The sequence below is a fragment of the Callithrix jacchus genome, chromosome 7 (assembly GCF_049354715.1).
Source record: "Callithrix jacchus isolate 240 chromosome 7, calJac240_pri, whole genome shotgun sequence".
NCBI lineage: Eukaryota > Metazoa > Chordata > Mammalia > Primates > Cebidae > Callithrix > Callithrix jacchus.
The window spans coordinates 24,934,334-24,957,740 of NC_133508.1; the positions used below are offsets into that span (position 1 = coordinate 24,934,334).

A 23,407-nucleotide genomic window follows, 5' to 3' on the forward strand; every position below is an offset into this window, starting at 1 on the left:
GCAAAATCCTCATGATGGAACAACAAAAACATATTACATTCTGTTCACTTACCTCACTTGGCTCTTGATTCTATCCGATTTTTTAAATTTGCATAAATTATTTTTAAAATTACTCCCCAAGATATTTTTACTTAGTAAAAATGTTCTTGTTTCTTCTTTTCCTTTTTTTTTTTTGAGATGGAGTTTTGCTCTTATTGCCCAAGCTGCAGTGCAATGGTGTGATCTCAGCTCACTGAAACCTCCGCCTCCTGGGTTCAAGCAACTCTCTTGCCTCAGCTTCCTGAGTAGCTGGGATTATAGGCATGCACCACCATGCCCAGCTAATTTTATATTTTTAGTAGAGACAGGGTTTCTCCATGTTGTTCAAGTTGGTCTCGAACTCCTGACCTCAGGTGATCCATCCGCCTCAACCTCCCAAAGTGCTGGGATAACAGGCATGAGCCACACCCGGTCTGTTTTTTTATTTTTTAATGCATCTCTGACTTGGTCTCGGAAAGAGTCCAGTGATGCGTAGGCTACCAGAAATGTGTATGGGTAGCGTCCGTGACTTGTAAACATTGGTTTCTGTCATTTTAATTTGTCATAGAATTATCATTTTTAATGTATTTTTGTTTATTAATGAGGCAAACTTCTAAGCATGGAGTTTTAAATACCATTTTTATTTCCTCTTGTGTGAATTTGCTGACTGCTTAGATAATGGAGGAAGATGGATAGCCATCAAAAATTGATAAAGGCCGGGCGTGGTGGCTCACACCTGTAATCCCAGGGCTTTGGGAGGCCAGCTGAGGAGGAATCACTTGAGGCCAAGACTTCAAGAGCAGTCTGGGCAACGCAGTGAGACCCCATCTTTACAAAAGTTAAAGAATCACCAGGACATGGTGGCACACACCTTCAGTTTCAGCTACTCCGAGCTGAGGCAGGAAGATCGCTTGTGCCCAGGAGTTTGAGGCTGAGGTGAGCCGTGATGGTGCCACTGCACTTTAGCCTGAGTGAAAGAGCAATACCCTGTCTCAAAAACAAAACAAAAAAAGGCCAGGTGCAGTGGCTCACACCTATAATCCCAGCACTTTGGGAGGCCGAGGCAGACAGATTGCTTGACCCTAGGAGTTCAAGACTAGCCTGTGCAGCATGGCAAAACCTCGTCTCTACAAAAAACAAAAACAAAAACAAAAAAAGAAAATTAGCTAGGTTTTGTGGCGTATACCTGTAGTGGCAGCTACTAAGGAGACTAAGGAGGGAGGATCACCCGAGCCCAGGAGGGTGAGGCTTCAGTGAGCCGTGATCACACCACTGCACTCCAGAGCGGGTGACAGTGAGACCCTACCTAAAAAATTTTTTTTAATTTAAATTTTAATTAAAAAAATCAAATCCACTTCCTTTCCAACTTTGTTCTTTGTTCTCATTTGCACCTCATTTTTTCTCTGGCCCTCCCTAGGCCAGATTCTACTCTAATGTTGACCTTCAGCAGAAACCCCTCTTGCTGATACTATTTTTTCAGACTGAGGGATGAAGGCTTTGGAGGCCCAGCAGGGGGCTATGGATTTGCCTTTGAGCTCCAATTTTTTTTTTTTAATCTCTCCAAGTAATACTCAACTTTTTTGCATAACAAGAATGTTATTTAATAATGTTAATAATAGGTAATACTTTACATAGCATTTACACTAAGCCAAGCTCACCATGCAAGTCATTCAATCCTCATGACACCCTAAAGGAAAGGATATGTATACCCATTTAAAAGATGAGAAACTGAGATGGAGAGAGGTTTAGTAACTTGTGTAGGGTCTTTTTGGGATTTAAATCCGGTCAGTCTTTAGGGTTTACACATTTATGCACTTAATCCTTGCTCTATGGAGAGAACAGAAAATTTTTGAATCAGATTGCATTAGGTTTGTAGCAATATACCAGACTTTCTAGAAGTTTTCTTGAAAAAAGATTATTCTTGTGATGGTGTGCTGTTTTCCAGAAGATTCTCCAAATTCAGAACGGGACTTGGAAAAGCTGGGAGGAAAGTCGCCCCCTCCTCCTCCCCCACCTCCTCGGCGAAGTTACCTGCCAGGATCGGGGCTCACCACCACGAGGTCAGGCGATGTGATCTACACCGGCAGGAAGGAGAACATCACCGCTAAGGTCTGATAGGCCTAGCCCTGGTAAACGGGCCTCTGGGTTCAGATGATACCCTTAGACAAGGTTCTCTCTGTTAGAACACAAAAAGTAGTGAGGCAGAGAAGTAGCAACTCGGCCATACCAGATCCCCGGGAAGCACCACAGATGGGAAAATGGCAGCCAGAGTGACTGGACTAGACCCAGACCATGAGTTTTATCCTTATGTGACTTTTACCTGCAACCATGTGAAGTGGAACTCACAAGCTATTTCCCATGTGGGCATCCTAAGATTGGAAATGGGTGTAGAAGGGAGAAGCAAAAGAAAGACTGTATGCCAAAGGTAACTGCAGAGAGCCGACACCGCTGCGGAGTCTATACAGAAAGATGTTCAATGAGCTTTAGATTCCTCCTAACGAGCCAAGTGTTAGCTTTTATGTTAAATGTAAAACACAGTTTCCAAGGTGATGAAGTATGGGCGGGCCCTTCGTGAGGACTCTATTAGTCTGTTCCCATGGTGCTAATAAAGACGTGCCTGAGACCAGGTAGTTCATAAAGTAAAGAGGTTTAACTGACTCACACTTAGTTCCACGTGGCTGGGGAGGCCTCACAATCATGGCGGAAGATGAAGGAAGACCAAAGGGATTTCTTACATGGCAGTGGGCAAGACAGAGTGTGTGCCAGGGAACTCTACTTTAGAAAACCATCAGATTTCGTGAGACTTATTCACTACCACTAGAACAGCATGGGAATTTCCCTGTGATTCAATTACCTTCCACCTGGTCCCTCCAATGACACGTGGGAATTATGGGAGCTACAATTCAAGATGAGATTTGGGTGGGGTCACAGCCAAACCATAGCAAAGACACTGGATGTCGAGGAGTCACAATAATTATTTAATTCATTCACCAAAATGACAACTTATGGAAATAAAAACCCAGACTGAATGAAAAGGGATAAAATCGCCTTTCAGCTATTTTTTCAGCTGAGACCTAGGAAGCCAGTGTCTGAGGCAGTGAGGGACTGTGCGATCTGTTGCTTTTTTGCTAGCATTTAGGCTATATTAAGCCAATATCTGTGGTTTCAATCTCCCATAGGCAAGCAGTGAAGATGCGGGACCGAGCCCACAGACCAGAGCCACAAAATGTCCAGCAGAGGAGCCCGCTTCAGCCTGGACCTCATCCCCACCCCCTGTCACTACCTTCTCCTCAAAGGATGAGGAGGAAGAAGAAGAAGAAGGAGACAAAATAATGGCAGAACTCCAGGTATGTGGATGAGGTGATTGACGTTGGCTCCCTGCCTCCCGCCTGGGTCTCTCCAGCCACGGCACTCTCAGATTTGTTAGTGACAGGGCCAGGGAAGCACATGGACTGGGACCACAGAAGCTGTGTCTTCTGGCCTTGGCCTGTGCTTTCCCAAGATGGCACTGAACGAGGCTCTCAGGATGCCTGTAAGATGTGCAAGGAATGAGCATTTCACAAAACGACTCACGCTTTCCTAACCCTGGCTGGTAGGACTGACTTTCCTTTCTTTCCATCTTAAGAGACTCTGCTTTATTTCAAAAGCAAGTCAGATAAGGATTAGAAATACCAGCCATGGGAGCTGCGGTGGCTCTGGCCAGTTGTCCTGGCACTTGAGGAGGCAAGGCTATGAGTTTGAGGCCAACCTGAGCAACATACGAAGCTCTCATTCATTAACAAAAAAAAAAAAAAAAAGAAAAGAAAAGAAATACCAGCCATTGTCCTGTGTGGATAAGGACAGACTGAAGCACACAAGGTGGGTTTCGTTCCTTGGCTTTACCACTTAGAACCACTGATCTTGGATCATGGACTCAAGGCCAATGACTGGTCTCCTGTGGTCCATACCAGGTTCCTGTTCAAGATCAATGTCATCTTTTCAGATATTCTGAAAAGCTGAATTAATTTGTTTTCCATTTTCCTTGGTCTGTTTGAGAAATGATACTGTATTGGTTTTAGATATTTCTTTTTTAACCATGACATAGTCCAGTCATAAGGATGAAGAATGGGGTGCCAAGGCCATGCCCAAAACTGGTCCCATATTCCCATCATGGATGTGACTCTCCCCCAGGTCTGTGTCCTGAGACCTTGTCTCATCAGAGACATGGACACAATTCCTAGAACAAACTTTGTGGAGAGTATTATATTTGACTCATGCATCTTATAGGATTTTTCTGTCGATCAAATAGTTGGAACACCAGCACCTTGTGGCTGGAAAACGTGTTCCCTTTTTACCAATGTACCAATGGCTTTGTGCCAACCTGTAAATTTTCCTTTTTTCTTTGGAGTAGGGAGAACGTTCAATCCACATTATTTTCACTGTACTTGTTCTACTCTGGTTTCCATGGTAATAACTGCCGAAATTGAGCTGCCTGAATTTTGCAGGGAAAACAGAACTGCTGGCTGATCAGTCGCATGTGTGAGCCCTTTCACGCCTCACTGAAACTCAGACTGTCCTGGGACATCCCCACAACCAATCAGGCTACTTGCAGGTTTTTAGAAGCCTTGGATAATCTCCTTCATAGGAACCACAGATTTATAAAGCTGGTATCTTTTAGGCTTGTGAATAAATTTTTACACCTCTCTAAGACAAATACTAAATGTGTTGCAGCCACTTACAGCTCACCACTGAGGGACACTTTTCTCCACTGAAGTCTAAATACCTGATGCTCTTTGACCACTTTACAAACATTGGCATATCTAGCTTCTTGCCATATTCTTGGTGGTTAGATAATAATAGTGGTGGCCTGGCACAGTGGCTCACGCCTGTAATCCCAGCACTGTGAGGGGCTGAGGCGGGTAGATCACCTGAGGTCAGGAGTTCGAGACCAGCCTGGCTAACATGGTGAAACCTCATCTCTACTAAAGATAGAAATATTAGCCAGATATGATGGTGGGTGCCTATAATCCCAGCTACTCAGGAGGCTGAGAGAGGAGAATCGCTTGAACCCAAGAGGCAGAGGTTGCAGTGAGCTGAGATCATGCTGCTACACTCCAGCCTGGGCAACAAGAGCAAAACTCTGTTTCAAAAAAAAAAAAAAAAAAGAGTAGTGAATGAAGTGCTCTAACCTTAACTTAACCAAACTCTACTAGCATTCTGGCTGGGATGAAAACCCAGCCTGCTACATCAGCAAGTCGGTTAGTGGCCACAAGTGATTCCCTTGTTTTTGCACCTTCTCGAGGCAGGACGAGGAGCAGCTGTGGCTCTTCTAAGGACAGTTGTAGAACCACTTCCTGTGCTCCACATCGCCAGGCATCAGAAGAAAACACAGGCTCTGAAATAGAAGGCCTAATATCCTAAAGAGAATGGCCATTGGCATTTGTGAGCAGTGCTCTAAGTAAGCAGATAAAGCAAACACATCCAGGGCAAGCCAGGACTGGAGTGACTAAGGAACAGCAAGGAGGCCAGGTGCAGCAGAGACATGGGAGCAAGCAGTCATGGGAAAAAAGGCCAGAGAAAGCCCCTCATTAGCCACCTTCAGAGTTTAGGCCCAGTGCTGGAATGTTTACTGAAGGAGCACGTGCAATTATTCTTTCTGCCCGCAGAGATATCTCCAAATGACATTTGACATAAAGAAAACACTAGGCAATTATTTAGAATGATTCATTTAAATATGTGGTCTTTGCCCAGGTGCAGTGGCTCACACCTGCAATCTCAGCACTTTGGGAGGCCTAGGCAGAAGGATCGCTTGAGGTCAGCAGTTTGAGACCAGCCTGGCCAGCATGGTCAAACCCCGTCTCTACTAAAAATACAAAAAAAAGAGTCAGCCAGGTGTGGTGGTGGGCGCCTGTCATCTCAGCTACCAAGGAGGCTGAGGCAGGAGAATTTCTTGAACTCAGGAAGCAGAGCTTGCAGTGAGCTAAGATCTCACCACTGCACTCCTGCCTGGGTGACAGGGCAAGACTCTACCTCAAATAAATAAATAAGCAAGTAAGTAAGTAGGTGGTTTTTAATCCTACCTGCACATTAGATTTACTTTGGGAGTTAGAAAAAAAAATTCCTACATCTCAGAGATTCCGATGTGTGTATTCTCTGAGTGGGGTCTGAGCAGCAGTATTTTTTTTAACCTGGGTGAACTACAGCCTGGTTGAGAACCACTCACGTCCACAGGCACGGGTCCCTGAGTTGCCCGTCTCTCCTTCTCTCATGATTGTGTCATCTGGACATTGTCCGCATGCCTGCTTCCTTTTTAGCCCCATAGACACAGGCTGTGTCTACACTTTCTCCCTTTGTCTGACAACTGGCCTCCCTGACTTATGTTCACAAGAGCCAACTGTTGGCTCTTTTCTTTTTTTTTTTGAGACTGAGTTTCGCTCTTGTTACCCAGGCTGGAGTGCAATGGCGCCATCTCGGCTCACTGCAACCTCCGCCTCCTGGGTTCAGGCAATTCTCCTGCCTCAGCCTCCTGAGTAGCTGGGATTACAGGCACGCACCACCATGCCCAGCTAATTTTTTGTATTTTTAGTAGAGACGGGGGTTTCACCATGTTGACCAGGATGGTCTCGATCTCTTGACCTCGTGATCCACCTGCCTCGGCCTCCCAAAGTGCTGGGATTAGAGGCTTGATCCACCACACCCAGCCATTGGCTCTTATCATTAGTTTTCAGAGTGAAAGCTCTAGGGTTCAGGCAGCTCCTAGGCCACTCGGAATGACATCGTTGCTTAAAAGCATCACTTTATTCAAAATGAGCCTCAGAACACCTGGGAGCACAGTAGTACCTGTTACTGTTTCAGAGCGTGGATTCGTAGAGTACTTTTATTGTAAGACTCAAAGGTTTAAAACATCTTGTGAGCTTTTTTCCTATAATTTTAATAAAGATCATTTTTAAAATGAGGAAGAAAAAAGAGATTTTTGTTTTATTTACATATTGAGCATTTTTAAAAGGTCATAGAAGCCCTCCTAAGTACCACTTAGGTTCAACACAGATAAGCAGAAAAGGTAGTAGTGTGTGTTTTGCCTTGGCATTCCCTGAGAAAGGAAGGCAGCCAGCCGGGTGCAGTGGCTAACGCCTGTAATCCCAGCACTTTGGGAGGCGGAGGCCGGCGAATCAATCACAAGCTCAGGAGATTTAGAGCATCCTGCTAACACGGTGAAACCCCACCTCTACTGAAAATACAAAAAATTAGCCAGGCATAGTGGTGGGCGCCTGTAGTCCCAGCTACTTGGGAGGCTGAGGCAGGAGAATCACTTGAACTCAGGAGGCAGAGGTTGCAGTGAGCCAAGATCGCACCACCGCACTCCAGCCTGGTGACACAGTGAGACTCTGTCTTAAAAAAAAAAAAAAAAAGAAAGAAAGAAAAAGGAGGGAAGGAAGGCAGTCTTTGCCCTGGGCTCAGTCTCCAAGCCAGTTTTGCTGACATGAGAGCACACGGGGAGCAGAATTTCAGGGTGCAGCCTCCCTGGCCTAAACCTGCATGCAGGACCCGGGCTGGAGTCCCATGCCTCTGCTTGTTCCCTGCCTATTTTCTTCCATTCTCAGCACACTTGGTTCACTGTTAACCTCAGTATTTTAATTCCTTAGGCATTCCAGAAGTGTTCCTTTATGGATGTAAATTCAAACAGTCATGCTGAGCCATCCCGGGCTGACAGTCACGTTAAAGACACTAGGTCGGGCGCCCCAGTGCCACCCAAGGAGAAGAAGGTAACGTGGCAACTGTACTTTTGCCACACCGTTGGTCACTCCTTCCTTCCTTGCTCTGACACTAACACAGCTCTTGTACTCGACCTGTGTCCCCTCTGTCTTTTCTCTCTCTCTGTTTTTAACTGTTGGAGACACAGGCATACATTACAATCAGAGATATCTTGCTCAGGTTTTCAGAGCAAACACTGTGTGCCAGCCCACAGCATACAATAGCATATACAGAATTTAGACACTGTCTTTCTAAATTAAGAAGTATATACCTTTCAGGACTTTCTAGAACAACTCTGGACAGAAATATATGGAAACAGCAACCAAGTATTTAGGAGTTTTTCTAATTTGTAACTTCCTTTGGGCAAAAAAGAAAAACATCTATGTTAAAAATAGGTAAAAATTGGCCAAATGTGGTGGCTCACCCCTGTAATCCCAGCATTTTGGGAGGTCTAGGCAGGTGGATAACCTGAGGTCAGGAGTTCAAGACCAGCCTGGCCAACGTGGTGAAACCCCCTCTCTACTTGAAGTACGAAAAATTAGCCTACCCTGGTCCGTTACTTGGGAGGCTGAGGCAGGAGAATCACTTGAACCCATGAGGCGGAGGTTGCAGTGAGCCGAGATCACACTACTGCACTCCAGCCTGGGCAATAAAAGTGAGACTCTGTGTCAAAAAATATATATATTGGTAAAAACCTTTGATTTGGGGAAGCAAATGCATGGTAGAAAGTGTCTGCCACCATGCACAGGTGTAACCTCATGGGAATATACAAATGTGTATTTGCACAAACGTCCAAGGATGCCAAATAGAATTTTTGCTAAGTATTATCCATTTTTAAAGTGTACCTTCCAAAATAGTAAGTTCAGTATAGTTTTAGTGTTAAAATATATTGTGTGGCTTCAAAACGGATGTCCAGGCTCTGGAACAAAGTCTGCTGACGTTGTGTAAGTACTCTGGGAAATGGCTCTAGCCTGAATGTTTGAAGTGAAACTTTAGGTTGCATCTAGAGCATTTATGATTTTTAGATATAGAGACATCTTATTTGAATTAAGCCTCCATCTCAATTTCAGGATAAAAAGCTAGCAATGACCAATTCAAATCCTAACATTTTTCTCCAGGGACTTATCTTTCAGAATTCAAAGATTCTAGCTTCCCTTAAATAAAGTCTAACAAATCAGATGCAGGATAGCCCAGAATAGCTACTCCAGATGGGTACCTCGGTCCACGTATGACAGCTCCGGGAGGCAGATGTAGTATCACAGAATTGAAAGGCTATTCTAACACAGCCATTCAAGAGACACAGTTTTGGGCTTACAGCTCAGAGCCGAGAGGCCTTGCCAAAGAGGCCAACCCTGGCTCATAGCCACTGTGGCGTCTTTGTATAAACTCTCTGCCACATAAACTAACATATAACACCATTAATAGGGAGAAGAGAATCTCGCTCTATACCAAGGAGGGTTATTGTTGATAAATCTTTCTCATGAAGAAAACCTGACTAGGCATGGTGGCTCACACCTGTAATCCTAGCACTTTGAGAGGCCAAGATGGGAAAATTACTTGAGGCCAGGAGTTCAAGACCAGCCCGGACAAAATAGTGAGACCTGTCTCTATTTAAAAAAAGAAAGAAAGGAAACCTACTACTCTGAACTGAACCCATGAAACCATGTTGGAAATATATTCTTTTTTTCAGTATGTGGAATTTCTTTATGAGGGCTTATTGAAACCAACTCATGGAAGACCTAGTGTAGCATATTATACTTGGGCTAATGTGACCATTTCTGTGTAGAACACTGACTGAGAACTTGGAATTTCTCAAAGATCCCTCTGGATACCGTTACTGTCTCATTGTAGAATTTTTCTTTATTTTTTTAATTGAGATTGAGTCTCACTCTGTCACCCAGGCAGTGGTGTGATCTCAGTTCACTGCAACCTCCACCTCCCAAGATCAAGCAGTTCTTATGCCTTAGCCTACCGAGTAGCTGGGACTACAGGCGTGCACCACCACATCCGGCTAATTTTTTTTGTATTTTTAGTAGAAGTGGGATTTCACCTTGTTGGCCAGGCTGGTCTTAAACTCCTGACCTCAGGTGATCACCGGCCTCGGCCTCCCAAACTGCTGAGATTACAAGCATGAGCCATCGCACATTTCTAATTGGCTAAAAAGTAGCATGAGATTTCTTGCACCATAATTAGATATTCATATCCCGTTGGTTTCATTTATCTCAATCGAGGCTCCATTGGCTAATAAGCAGGTCTTTATTGAGTGCCCGACAGGGGGTTTAGTCACAGGTGCTTATTCTGGATAATTAATCTCACTAGATGAACCTACTTCAGAATGACCACGAGTATCAGACTTCTCTTATCCCCAATTTTTGGTCTTTATTAACCTCTTCCAGGGCTATGTATTTCCCTTTCTGTAAATCAGATGTTTTCTTAAGCATTTTTTCTCTGTCATCACTGAAACTCCAGCCTAGTTCTCCACTTGTATGCAGTTCTCCTGTAACCCTGTCTCTCGTTGTGGATTATTGTTCATATGTCTACTGAGTGCTTTTCCAGTTGTCTTCGTGATCCAAATCTCGGGGCCTGTAAATACATGTTAAAGAGATGTAATTACCTTTCACACAGAGTCTTGACCATCTAAGACTAAGAAATCATTGTGAGTTTACATGACAATTATGGCCAAGTTCATGCACTTGCTTTAATACATTCAGTTTTTTCTAGCCCAGTGATAAAAAGTATAGGTTGTGTGAAACCCAAACTTCGCAGTTTTATCCTCATGACTTTCTGCTGGAGCATTTGTGCTACTACTCAATTTTAAAGTACATATATTACAGAGGGGACTTTTGAAAAAAAATTTTTTTGAGACTGAGTCTCGCTCTGTCACTCAGGCTGGAGTGCAGTGGTACGATCTCAGCTCACTGCAACCTCCACCTCCCGGGTTCAGGTGACTCCTGCATCAGCCTCCTGAGTGGCTGGTAGAGACAGGATTTCACCATATTGATCAGGCTGGTCTCAAACTCCTGACCTCGTGATACTCCTGCCTCGGCCTCCCAAAGTACAGGCATCAGCCACCACACTTGGCCTAAAATATTTAATGATGGGAATGGCATGGGCCATGACCAACCAGTACAGACACCAGCCCTAAACCCTAGTAAATGGACCCCCAGAACATCAGCCACACATGTGTCTTTAGATCACAAGACAATTCCATCCCTGATTTAGTGGGCAAGTTCTCATTCGGGTCCCAGCATGATATGCTGACTCCATATTTGGAGTTGCAACCTTAGGCTAAAACCTTGTTTTTAATTTTTTTTTTATTTTTACTCATATATATTTTTAGACAGAGTCTTGCTCTTGTTCTGTCGCCCTGGAGGCTGAAGGGCAGTGGCACCATCTCAGCTCACTGCAACTTCTGCCTCCCATGTTAAAGTGATTCCCCTGCCTCAGCCTCCCACATAACTGGGATTATAGGCACCCGCCACCATGCCCAGCTAATTTTTGTATTTTCAGTCGAGATGGGGTTTCACCATGTTAACCAGGCTGGTCCCGAATTTCTGACCTCAAGTGATCCACCCACCTTGGCCTTCCAAAGTGCTGGAATTACAGGTGTGAGCCACTGCACACAGCCTATTTTTATTTTTATTTTTGTGTGTATGTGATAGAGTCTTTGCTGTGTTGCCCAGGTGGGTCTCGAACTCCTGGACTCAAGCAATCCTCACATCTCAGCCTCCCCAGTAGCTGGGATTACAGGAAGCTCATTTATTTTTCTTCTTTAAGACTTTTCACTTGACATAGTCATTGTATCATATTTTAAATTTAAAATCCCACAAAAGAAGTCATGTGGTTCCAGTGTAGCAGCTGAATCATTGCACTTGTCTGGGGCCTTCCTGGGGAGCAAGCAGAAGTAAAACAGGCGGTATCTGGTGGCTCCTATATCTTGTATTTTGCACAATATTTCCGAGTGATTGATACTGACTGCGTTGTGTGTGTGTCATTCCTTGGGTGCGTATGAACAGTCTTTCCATTCTTAACCAAGGTCAAAGGGTTGCTCTGGGTTGACTTTGGCTGGGTCCAGGTATTCCTGCTTTGTGTTGACATTGCTGTAACCAAACAACCTTCATGGGAATTGTGCTCCGTCCTGCTGTAAACAACCACCTCAGCAATAAGAAAGGGCAGCAGTGCCTTGGAACAGACGAGGCATCACTAGTGTTAGTGTTACATCAGGGTCTGTGGCTACTGATACACCCTGGGAAAGGCCAGGCTTCCAAATGCAACACTTTGAATACCTGGGTCCTTACCACTGGGTCCTTCAGTCCTGAATCTTGGCGAGACCCTGAGAAATATATCTTCACTCTACACTGGAAAATATAGAGAATGAAAGCTGAGTCGTGATGTCACCATCACCAGTTTAACCTCAAATACCTGCTTTGTGAATGTTTAGGTAATATTGTAACAGCATGATCAATATGAATTTGGACTTGGTCATCTTGGCCATGAGGAGCGTGAAAGTAATTTTGGTACTTTGACACCTGCAGTACAAACTGCAAGGACATTTCAGTCTGTCATCTGATCAGGGGAAAATGATGTTCCCAAAATGCCAAACCCAAGCAAAGGAGATGTCTTTATAGGAAAATCTTCATGATGGAAGCAGAGAGAGGACTCGCTGGAAGAGAAACCAAACTTCTTCTGGGCTGGCTCCTAAGTTTATAGCTGAGGAGCAAAAAAAAACAGGCCAGAGAAGTGCAGTGACTTATCTAAAGTAACACAGTTTAGTGGCAGATCTGGATTAGAATCGAAACGTTCTGCCAGCCCCTACATTGCGCTTTTCATAATCCTTCAGGTCTTCGATTCTGCTAAGCTGATGATCTGAGGTAGAAAAAAGGATATGTTAGTAGTGACTCTGTCCCTTTATTCTCTTCGCTGCTCCCCCACAAAATTTTAAATGCTTGAAATATTTTGCTAATTGAGATTTTCATCTTGTGCAAACACAGGGCATTTTTGGCAGTTGGAGAACAAAGCAATCCAAGGTAAACAGCTCTAGGTTTCGGATTGGTGTGTAACAAATATGCGTGGCCCGCATGTCTTGGAAATGTAATTAAAGGAACGATTTAGTTATAGTCCAACTTTTGGGGGGGTGTGGTTTTGTGGAGTAACATGTCCTACGCTATTCTACCAGAATTTGGAATTTTTCCATGAAGATGTACGGAAATCTGATGTTGAATGTGAAAATGGCCCCCAAATGGAATTCTGAAAGGTGAGTTCAGCAAATCTGTGTTCAACCGACACCATGCACATTAATTACCTGCCTCTGCAGAGCCATTGCTGATTAACGTGTGTGGTTTCCCTCCTCCATTCTCCCTCTCAGGTTACCACAGGGGCTCTAAGACCTAGTGACCCTCCTAAGTGGGAAAAAGGAATGGAAAATAGCATTTCTGATGCATCAAGAACATCAGAATATAAAACTGAGGTCATAATGAAGGAAAATTCCATATCCAATACGAGTTTACTCAGAGACAATAGAAACTATTCCCAGAAAAGCGTGCCTAAGGTCCATTTCAGTTTCTCTGGCATTAGTTCATTAGAAGATGAAATAAACAAGGGGTCTAAAGTCTCAGGACTCCAGTACTCTACACCTGACACCGAGAGCCAGAAGCCGAATTATAGAAAGACAAAGGAGGTGGAAAAGCAAACTAGAGATGCCTGTCACATTTCCTCTCCCACTAGATTAACAGAACTGAGTGGGCATGATTTTAAAACAGAAGATCAAGAGGTTATCATGACAGATTTTGGCCAAGCTGTTCTAAGACTCAAGGGGCCAAGGCATGCTAACCTGAACCCTCATGAGAATGGAGAATCAAGTCCAAGTTCTCCCACTGAAGAGAATGCAGCTACTGACAATATTGCCTTCATGATTACCAAAACCACTGTCCAGGTTCTTTCCAGTGGGGAGGTGCATGATATTGTTAGCCAAAAGGGAGAAGACATACAGACGGTTAATATCGACGCCAGAAAAGAGATGACCCCTCCACAAGAAGGGACTGACAATGAGGAGCCAGTTGTGTGCCTGGACAAGAAACCAGTAATCATCATTTTTGATGAGCCCATGGACATCCGTGCTGCATATAAGAGACTTTCAACTATCTTTGAGGAATGCGATGAGGAATTAGAGAGAATGATGATGGAGGAAAAGATAGAGGAGGAGGAAGAGGAGGAAAATGGAGATTCTGTAGTCCAGAATAATAACAGTTCCCAGATGTCTCCTAGGAAGGTTGGCCCAGGCAATATTAGAACAGGACAACACGTGGAAACAAAGTCACAGCCAGGCTCCCTGGCAACAGAGACCAGAATCCCAGGAGGACAGGATATGAACAGAACGGAGCTGAACAAGCTCAGCTATGCGGATTCTTCAAATTCAGAATGCAAGGGTGATGACATGACTGACGACCAGTCTGAAAGCCCCAAGAAAAAGTTTAAATTCAAATTCCCTAAGAAGCAACTTGCTGCTCTCACTCAAGCCATTCGCACGGGAACTAAAACAGGGAAGAAGACTTTGCAAGTGGTGGTCTATGAAGAAGAGGAAGAGGACGGCACCCTGAAACAGCACAAAGAAGCCAAGCGCTTCGAAATCACTAGTTCTCAACCTGAAGACACCCCTAAAAACATGGCGAGGAGGCCAGAGCAGCCCAGCATTGAGAGTACATCTCAGATTTCAAGAACTGATGAAATTAGAAAAAATACCTACAGAACGTTGGACAGCCTGGAGCAGACCATTAAACAGCTTGAAAATACAATCAGCGAAATGAGCCCCAAAGCCCTAGTTGACGCCTCATGTTCTTCCAACAGAGATTCTGTTGCAAGTTCATCCCACGTAGCCCAAGAGGCCTCTCCCCGATCCTTGCTAGTTCCGGACGAAGTCCCCACTGCCCTAGAGCCCCCTACGTCGATACCTTCAGCTTCACGTAAGGTATCTTGGTCTGCTGGAAAATGAAAAGACCCAGCTGCTTTCTTAAATCTGCCATAATCACCATTAGCAAAGTGTCTTGTGACTTAATTGCTTTCTTTCAGGTGGCTTTTTTTTTTGTCTGTTCATCATGAAACCCTTCTTTCATACTTTCTCCCTCACCTTCAAAACAACAACAACTAGGTGTCTAACAGCTAATCGATCCTGTTTTTGCCTCTGTTGCTGACTGGTGTTGGGTAAACACGAGGCTGCTGGGTCAGCCATGTGCCGTTGAAATGATTGCTCTGATACTCACATTAAAATCCGTTTGATCAGTAGTGAGCAGTTGATTCTGTTTGATTCTTCTGATTAACCCCAGTTGGTGTCTCCTAGATCTGTCCTGCATGTAGGGCTGTGGCTTCTCACCTTGAGCTTCTCTGCACATAGTGGGGCAGCCTCACGGATGACCTACTCACGCGCTTCTCCTTCTCTTCCCCCTCTCGCTGGTCCTTCCCACAGGGCTCCAGCGGGGCCCCACAGACGAGCAGGATGCCCGTCCCCATGAGTGCCAAGAACAGACCTGGAACCCTGGACAAACCCGGCAAGCAGTCCAAACTGCAGGATCCCCGCCAATATCGTCAGGTAGTTTTACCTTAAACCCAATTTTGGATGGACGCTGTTTCAGTTAAGAAGCAAGTCACTGACTTAGTTTATACCAAATATTCTGCTTTCTTTGTAAGATAACGGTTTACATAGACATCCTGGATCTGGGGGCATGAAGAAAGTCTAAAAAAGCCTTTGTTAAACTTTTTCACCACGCTTTTGCATGCTTGCAATAAAACATCTTTTACTTTGTGACTCCAAACTCCAAAATTTTCACTGTTAACACACAGTGCCAGACCAGGTGGCTTTTCTTTGGTGAATGTAGTGTTTCATCAGAACACCTCGGGAAGCAGAGACAGACCAACCTGTGGTTGAACTGCCCTTAACGTCACCACTACTAACGTCTGTGTTGACTGTATTTTGTTAGAAGCACATTAACACTCCGTCACAAGGCCCGACCCCCACCCTAGTAATTATCCAGATGCATGGCCCACCTGGCACATGGGAAATGGTAGCGCTGGAATGATGGGACTCCTCTCACAAACGCGTTCTTCCTTTCCTCCTTTTCTGTCCACCCTTGGCTATGTACGTGGGGGTTTCTACCAGGTCCAGTAGAGCACAACAAGACTTAGCTCAGGCCTTGAACTGTGTATGGTTGGTTTTCTTTGATTGAATTGTTCTCAGAAGGGCTGTGTTGCCAGGCCCTGTGGGTTGATCATGTGACCACCTTTCTGACAAAATGTCTCCCGCCATCTTTATTTGCAGGCTAATGGAAGTGCTAAGAAATCTGGTGGGGACTTTAAGCCTACCTCCCCCTCCTTACCTGCTTCTAAGATTCCAGCCCTTTCTCCCAGCTCTGGGAAAAGCAGTTCTCTGCCCTCTTCTAGTGGTGACAGCTCTAACCTCCCTAATCCGCCTGCTACTAAACCATCGATTGCTTCTAACCCTCTCAGCCCCCAAACAGGACCACCTGCTCACTCAGCCTCCCTCATCCCTTCTGTCTCTAATGGCTCTTTGAAGTTTCAGAGCCTCACTCACACAGGTAAAGGTCACCATCTTTCATTCTCACTGCAGAGTCAAAATGGCCGAGCACCCCCTCCTTTGTCATTCTCCTCCTCCCCTCCTTCCCCCGCCTCCTCCGTCTCACTGACTCAAGGTGCCAAGGGCACCAGGACCATCCATGCTCCCAGCCTCACCAGCTACAAGGCACAGAACGGAAGTTCAAGCAAAGCCACCCCATCCACAGCAAAAGAAACCTCTTAAAGGTCAAATCCTATTAGGCACAAGTCGGAGTTACATTAAAAAAAATAAAGTAACAGTCTACAACAACCGTTTTCACAAGAGAATGTAACATATTGCTGTATCGTTTGAGGCTTCTTGCTAAGTATGTGCTAAATACTGGATAAATAGATTTCAGCAAAGCTCGTTTGTTTTGTTTTTACCTAGTCGCTATAGTGTTTACTGTCTATACTCAATACCTATAAAATGCGGTAAGCATGTGTTACAAAAAGAGCTTGTGGTGGGAGAGAAAGGTGCGTGTGAGACAGAAGAATTGTCTTAAGCATATAAAACATGTATGATTCCAGAATTTTAGTATGTTTTGTATAAAACTATTTTTCATTACGGAGACTAGAAGTGAACAGAGAACTACACAAGTGTGACTATACAAATTGTAAAACAGATACTATAATATTTTCTTTTATTTTAGTGTTATTTAGCTTTATTACAGATTTCTATTTTTGTCAAAACTTCATGGTTCCTTTCAAGATCTTTTTTGCCAAAACATTTTGATACTGTAGCATTGTACATTTGAAAGTAGTGTGCTAGACTATAAAACCAATGAACTTCCACGCAAGCCCTACAGACAGGCATGTGTAGAAGGCAATGTATCAAACCTATTGCACTGCCATGAGAAGTATATATAATGATTTGCTAGCCCAAGCAGGCTAGTTTTCTTTGCTTGCTTCTTTTCTTTCTTTCTTCCTTCCTTTCTTTTTTCTTTCTTTTTTAACATGTTGAGATTCTCTAGTTGATTTCTTTGCAGTATCTAACCCCTTCTTTTATTTTCTGAGACCTGGTAAGCCACGCTATTGCATTGTGGATTTTAAAATGTACACTTCTGTACGGTTCTGTAAACCGAAAAACTTTTGTAAATATATAAATATAAATAGACATTAAAATACTGTATGTGACAGCACATAGAGTAGTTTTCCCACACCAAAGTTAATTTTTATGCATGCTTTAAAAGTATATATCCAGACGGGCAGAAATGGACGTATCCATACATTTTTAAAAAGCAACAAGTTTGCACAGCTAGAGTGTTTTTGTAAATAAATGTATTTGTATAACACAGTCATGTAATATACAGAACTATAAGCAGAGACTTTGCAAAACTAAATAAAGGGCTGCATGCTTATTTTTTGTACCTTGTCACTATAACTACTTCCTAGTCAGAGAGCGAAATGTTACTGTTCCCGAGTTAAATGTTTCTCTGCTTTGAGGGATGTAACCACATCCACTCAGAGGACAGGACTTTTCTGCAAGCTCTGGGGTGACTAATGATGAGTTCCTAATAAATTAATTGCAAGTGTGGTGCCTTGGATGTGACCCGTTGGCTCTCTCTCTTCTCTGTGGCTTATCAAGGTATGGATGACAGAAACCAAACCTGTATACAGAGTTTCCACCCTCAGTTCCTGGAGGGGCTCTTATTATTTTCTGTCTCTTTTTTAAAAAACATCCAGTAGAATTAAAGTGGAAATAAAATGTCTTTATCACTTGGCTTTTTTTTGAGTCCTTAACCTAAAAATATATTGTTTGCCTAGAGGGAAATATGCTAACATTATACCATATATTTTCATTTTTAAAAATGGGAAGAAGCAAGGCACAGTGTGTCATGTGTGTAATCTTTGCACTTTGAAAAGCTGAGGCAGGAGGATCGCTTTTGAGGCCAGGAGTTCCAGACCGGCCTGGGCAATAGCGTGAGACCCCATCTCTACCAAAAAAAAAAAAAAAAATTTAAGTTAGGTAGGCATGGTGGTGTGTCCCTGTAGTCCCAGTTACTCAGGAGGCTGAGGCGGGAGGATGGCTTGAGCCTGGGAGGCGGAGGCTGCAATGAGCTATGATCATACTGCACTCCAGCCCTGGTGACAGACCAAGACCCTGTCTCAAAAAAAAAAAAAAAAAAAAAAGGAAACTTAGTGAACATAACACCAGGATTATGAATTAACCACAGGAACAAGCTCAGAAAACTACTAGCATTTTTCACCTCCAAAATGTTTCATTTGGTGATTTGATGTAAAAGGCAAATATTCTCGGAACTCAACTGTTCAGTGCTCCTGAGTTTCAGGCTTGGTTATTTCAGGATGCCTTCACCAGAAACAGTCATATGTCTGCTCATTACGTTAATGGCAGTCATGTGTTGCAGACAGCACTTAGCAAAGTACTGAGGGTCCAACATTTCAGTCATGTCCTATAATCATCTTCATGACATTTTATTTGTTTATATATAAATAGATCTCATTGCTAGCTACTTCCTGCCAATTTATTTGCTTCTGTTACGTACAAGCTGAAAATTCTTTATAAGCAGCAAAAGAGCAGATAGTGGGCTCACTTTCAGTTTAGCTTCAGACTTCCCAGAGCTCTGGCAAGGTCCCAGAGGTGATGGTAATTTCAGCCAACGTCATGAAGCATGGGACATTTCACCAGGTAAGGGAGGACTCCACACAGATCCATCCACTGCCCTAAGATCTGGCCCAGTGCTGCGCGCCTCTTCGGGAAACTGGAGGAGAAACTAGCAGGATTGGAGGAAACCAAAGTCAGGTGTGCAAAGACTTCCTATCTATCACGGCACAGACCCAGAAGATGCCTGTCTAAATTAGTGCAATATAGGGGCTGCCTTGGTACCCACTTTTAGGCCTGACCTAAGTTGTTTGAAACCCTGTTATACCCCGCCCTCTCTGGCCTCATTAAAATCTCCCCTCCCTGTGTGGTTGTTTGAAAAATACAGCCCGGGCTCCTTCCTCAGCTCTCCGACAGAAAACCCAACATGTCCCACAGCTGCGGGCTCGCAGTAAAACCTGATGAGAAACACCAGAGTCGTGTCAATGAGTTTCCCCTGCTCACGTGTTTTCTTGAAACTAACCAATCCACTACCCCCACGAGAAAGCCTAAGGGGTAACGCCCCTAAACCCTGATAAAAGCGTAGCCCCAGAAGCATGCTAGCTCTCACTGGCCCCCCAGCTGCGGTTGAGCTCTACCACCTCCAGACCTCTCATGGCTCCTACGGCCCCCACCCCCACCTTCTCCGGAATCTGTAAGTAAGACATTTCTTCTGTTTCATGCATTTTGGTTTCACCTCCTCGCTGTGCCTTACCCAACCAACACATACAAGCCTAACTACACCACCCCATCAGCGCTTCCCTAAAGAGGGGCTATCTCAGCTTATGGCCTCTGTCGACAGGGAAACCAAGACCACATTAGAAAGAAACTAAAACAATAAAAATCACAAAAGCACCTCAGTTCTTTTAATATCTACAGTGGATGATGTTGGGTAGGATGAGCTGAGCTCTTGGGTTTTCAGATTTTGTTAAACTGCATTTAACAGAAACTCTCACGATAGCCTCTCACTCTCTCTTCCCCGCCTACCCACTTTTAAGACTCAAGGTCGTGCTCTGTCCCCCAGGCTGGGGTGCAGTGGTACAACCACACCTCACTGCAGCTTCAAACTCCGGGGCTCAAGCTATCCTCTTGCGTCGGCCTCTGGAGTTGCTGGGATTATAAGCATGCACCATCACACGGACCTGTCTTTTAAGTTCACCATTCAATTCATCCTTTCATCTAAAAAGATTCTTAGAAATAAACCATGCAGCCTCTTCCTTTCATTCAGCAATCTGTCAGTCCATGCATCCGGCCCTCACTGAGCATCTTCTTCACATAGGGTGGGTTGGGGAGGGCATGTGGCCATGGCATGCCCTCCAGTGCTGCTTTCTGGTTGTGCCACTGGGGCATGTTTTGGCTTCTCCACCTGTTCACAGAGAATAATAACAGAACCTACTGAAAAAGGATCGTTGGAGGATTAAATATGACGTTCGCAAAACTCTGAAGACAGAGCCTAACAAACGGAGCACTCAAAAGTTAATGAGGGCCGGGCGCAGTGCCTCCCAGCACTTTGGGAGGCCAACGGGGGTGGATCTGAGGTCAGGAGTTTGAGACCAGCCTGGTCAACATGGTGAAACTCGTCTCTACTAAAAGTATTTAAAAAATTAGCCAAACATGGTGGCGCGCACCTGTAATCATGGCTAACTCAGGAGGCTGAGGCAGGAGAATCGCTTGAACCTGGGAGGCGGAGATTGCAGTGAGCTGAGATTGCGCCGCTGCACTCCAGCCTGGGCAGCAAGTGAGACGCCATCTCAAAAACAGAAAAAGTTAATGAGGATGATTATTACTGCTGCGGGGACCACTGGGACACTGTTCTGCATCAGTCTAGTTGTGGAAAGCATGGCACACATACCAGGGAGATCAAGTCACAGTTGACGCAGGCGCGGGACAGCAAGCAGTCCAGGCAGTCGGCTACGAAAGTGCAGAGCAGCAGGCTTGTCTGGTGCTTCACGGAGGTGGTGGCATCAGGCGCAGACAGGTATAATACAGAACTTCTAACAGTGTTACAGCATTTTTAAAGAAGCTGGTTTTCTTTTAATGATACTTGTGGCTAGATTCTTTTCCAAAGTAAAATAGACATTTACACAGATGGAAAAAAGCCCAAGCCCTGGGAATTATGGCTCAGAATTGCGGTTCCTTTTGTGAAGTTAGATTTGCAGTCTTGGGAGAATGTGTTCCCAGGTCACCCCAACCCAGATTCCCCAGATAATGCTCATTCCTGGGCTGGAGTGCCAGGAGCAAGACCCATGGGGTAAGGAGGACACATCCACTGGGTGCTGAGAGCAGGTCTGGCCACTTCCCTCCCTCACCCAGGCCAGATTCAAAGGTAACTCTGGCCTCTTCCAGAATCCCTGACCCTGTAACTCTAGCTAACATCCTCCCACTCAAGGCTCCGTAAATACAAAGGCATTTCGAAGCAACCAGGAAATTTTTTGGAGGAAGTAGCAGAATGACAGCTGCTTCAACTGAAAATTCAAAAGGTAATTCTGCAAAAATAGCCAGGTGACATTGTCCAGGGAAACATATCTCTGGCACCAGGCAACCACTCATTCCTTGATGTATGCTCCTAAGGAATTAATGTCCAAATGAATCAAGCGACCCGAAAAGTACCTCTGAGAAGAGAATTCCAGACCCTCCCAGGGTGCATTCCCATCTAGCTCCAAGTTAGGTGCCCACCTTAGAAGCAAATGTTCACCGTGATGGAACCGGAAAGGTTAAGTCATGCTCACCACTCCCTGCCCAGAAGGCAGGAGAGCTCACAGTGCCGGCCTTCCATTTGCACAAACTGCTTACTATTTAAATTGCCCAACCTGTGGGGTGGTCCTTCATCTTTGTGAACACATCAGCAATAACTGCCATCTGTGGCCTATTATGGGCTACATATAATGCTAAGGTGTTTTGCATCTATTGCCTTTTAATCCTTACCAACACTGAAAAAGTTCCTGTCATTTTTCCCTCCTTGCTTCACTGTAGAATGCTAAGAACAAGGAAGGGGGGACAAGTGCAGGGTGCACCTCTAGGCACCCGGCCACTCTGCTTGCCTTGGGGGCTGCTCAGGTTGGCCCTTTGAAAGAAGGTGGCTTTTAAGGCGGTGGGGGTGGGGGGGGGCGCGGGTGGAGCGTTCATTCCTGGATCAAACAAGCACAAGCACAATGCAGAAAAGTATCCATTTATAGAATTATTAGATGGCAAATTTTGGTTGCCTCACTTTTAAAAGATGCATAAGTAGAGGCGCCCTCCACTCAAAGGGCTAACATCCTCATCTAGTATCACTGTGGGAAAGGAGGTGAATCTGGATTGGAACCTGGGATCCTGGACTCCTCTTCCCCTAAGCACCAGGTGGTTAACTACAACTCTAGGGCCCTGGGCTGGGACTGCAGAAAAGTGGCTTCACCTGCTAGAAAGGCCAAACCACGGACAAGCCAAGACAAGCCCAGGTCCTACCCATATCAGGCCCCGCCTCCCCGCTGGCCTTGCCTCGCCCCTCCAGGCAGTGCCTCTTCCTGCTGCCCCAGCTAAGCCACGCCTCACTCTTCTGGTCACGCCCCACCCAAGCCTCACCACGCCCCTCCAGGCTGTGCCTCTTCCTGCCCCAGCTAAGCCACACCCCACCCTTCTGGTCACGCCCCTCGAGGCCTCACTGTGCCCCTCCCACTGGTGCCTTGGAGAACTCGAGCAGCTGGAAACCCGAGTAAGCAGCCCCCAGGAGCTTCCAAAAAGGGTTTTCTCGAAGTTGGGCTTCTCAGCAGGGACTTGTGAGTAGGCACCTCAGCTTCTCAGAGTGAGCCTTTGAAACTCAAGGATAGAAGTCTCAATTCCAATGGATCCAAGCCCCCTTTTAATTACAAATGTTTTGTACAAGATGAAATTTATTATGACATCTCCTACCTACTCACCTAGTTTCAAACATCAAATGCAATGCCCTAGTGATACTATAACAAAACTGTCATTATGTCCATACCCTGCACGCAGCCATCGGCAGAATTCAGTAACACGTACAGAAGTGAGTTGTACCGGGTACTTGAATACTGAATTGGTCTGGTAATGTGACTTTTCCCGAATAACAAATGGCTCTCTGTTTAAATCTTTGAACAAGGGGAGGCTTTTAAAATACCCCCAGGTGATTGTAATGGGAAGCCAAGGCTGAGAACCACAGTGTCACACCAGAAGGTGGAGCCCCAGGAGTAGTGCGAAGATGCTGTTTCTTAAAAATAAAGGTGACTCCACATGTTCTCACTTGTAAGTGGGAGTTGAACAATGAGAACACATGGACACAGAGGGGAACATCACACAACAGGGCCTGTTGGTGGATGGGGGGCTAGGGGAGGGATAGCATTGGGAGAAATATCTAATGTAGATGACGGGTTGTTGAGTGCAGCAAACCACCATGGCACGTGTATACCTGTGTAACCTGCACGTTCCGCACATGTAGCCTTAGAACTTAAAGTATAATAAAAA

At 44.9% G+C, this 23,407-nt stretch overlaps 1 protein-coding gene across 1 annotated transcript in view; it reads left to right on the forward strand.

Moving 5' to 3' along the window:
* The window catches only part of KIAA1217 (KIAA1217 ortholog), an 820,488-nt gene extending 802,425 nt beyond the window's left edge, over window positions 1–18,063 (forward strand). Inside the window, 7 exon segments of the mRNA XM_009000044.5 lie at window positions 1,964–2,127; window positions 3,198–3,365; window positions 7,641–7,760; window positions 12,926–13,003; window positions 13,115–14,713; window positions 15,209–15,331; window positions 16,058–18,063. Of these exon segments, the coding sequence (XP_008998292.5) occupies window positions 1,964–2,127; window positions 3,198–3,365; window positions 7,641–7,760; window positions 12,926–13,003; window positions 13,115–14,713; window positions 15,209–15,331; window positions 16,058–16,555 (2,750 nt within the window). The 3' untranslated portion in view covers window positions 16,556–18,063.
* The last annotated feature ends 5,344 nt before the right edge of the window (window positions 18,064–23,407 follow it).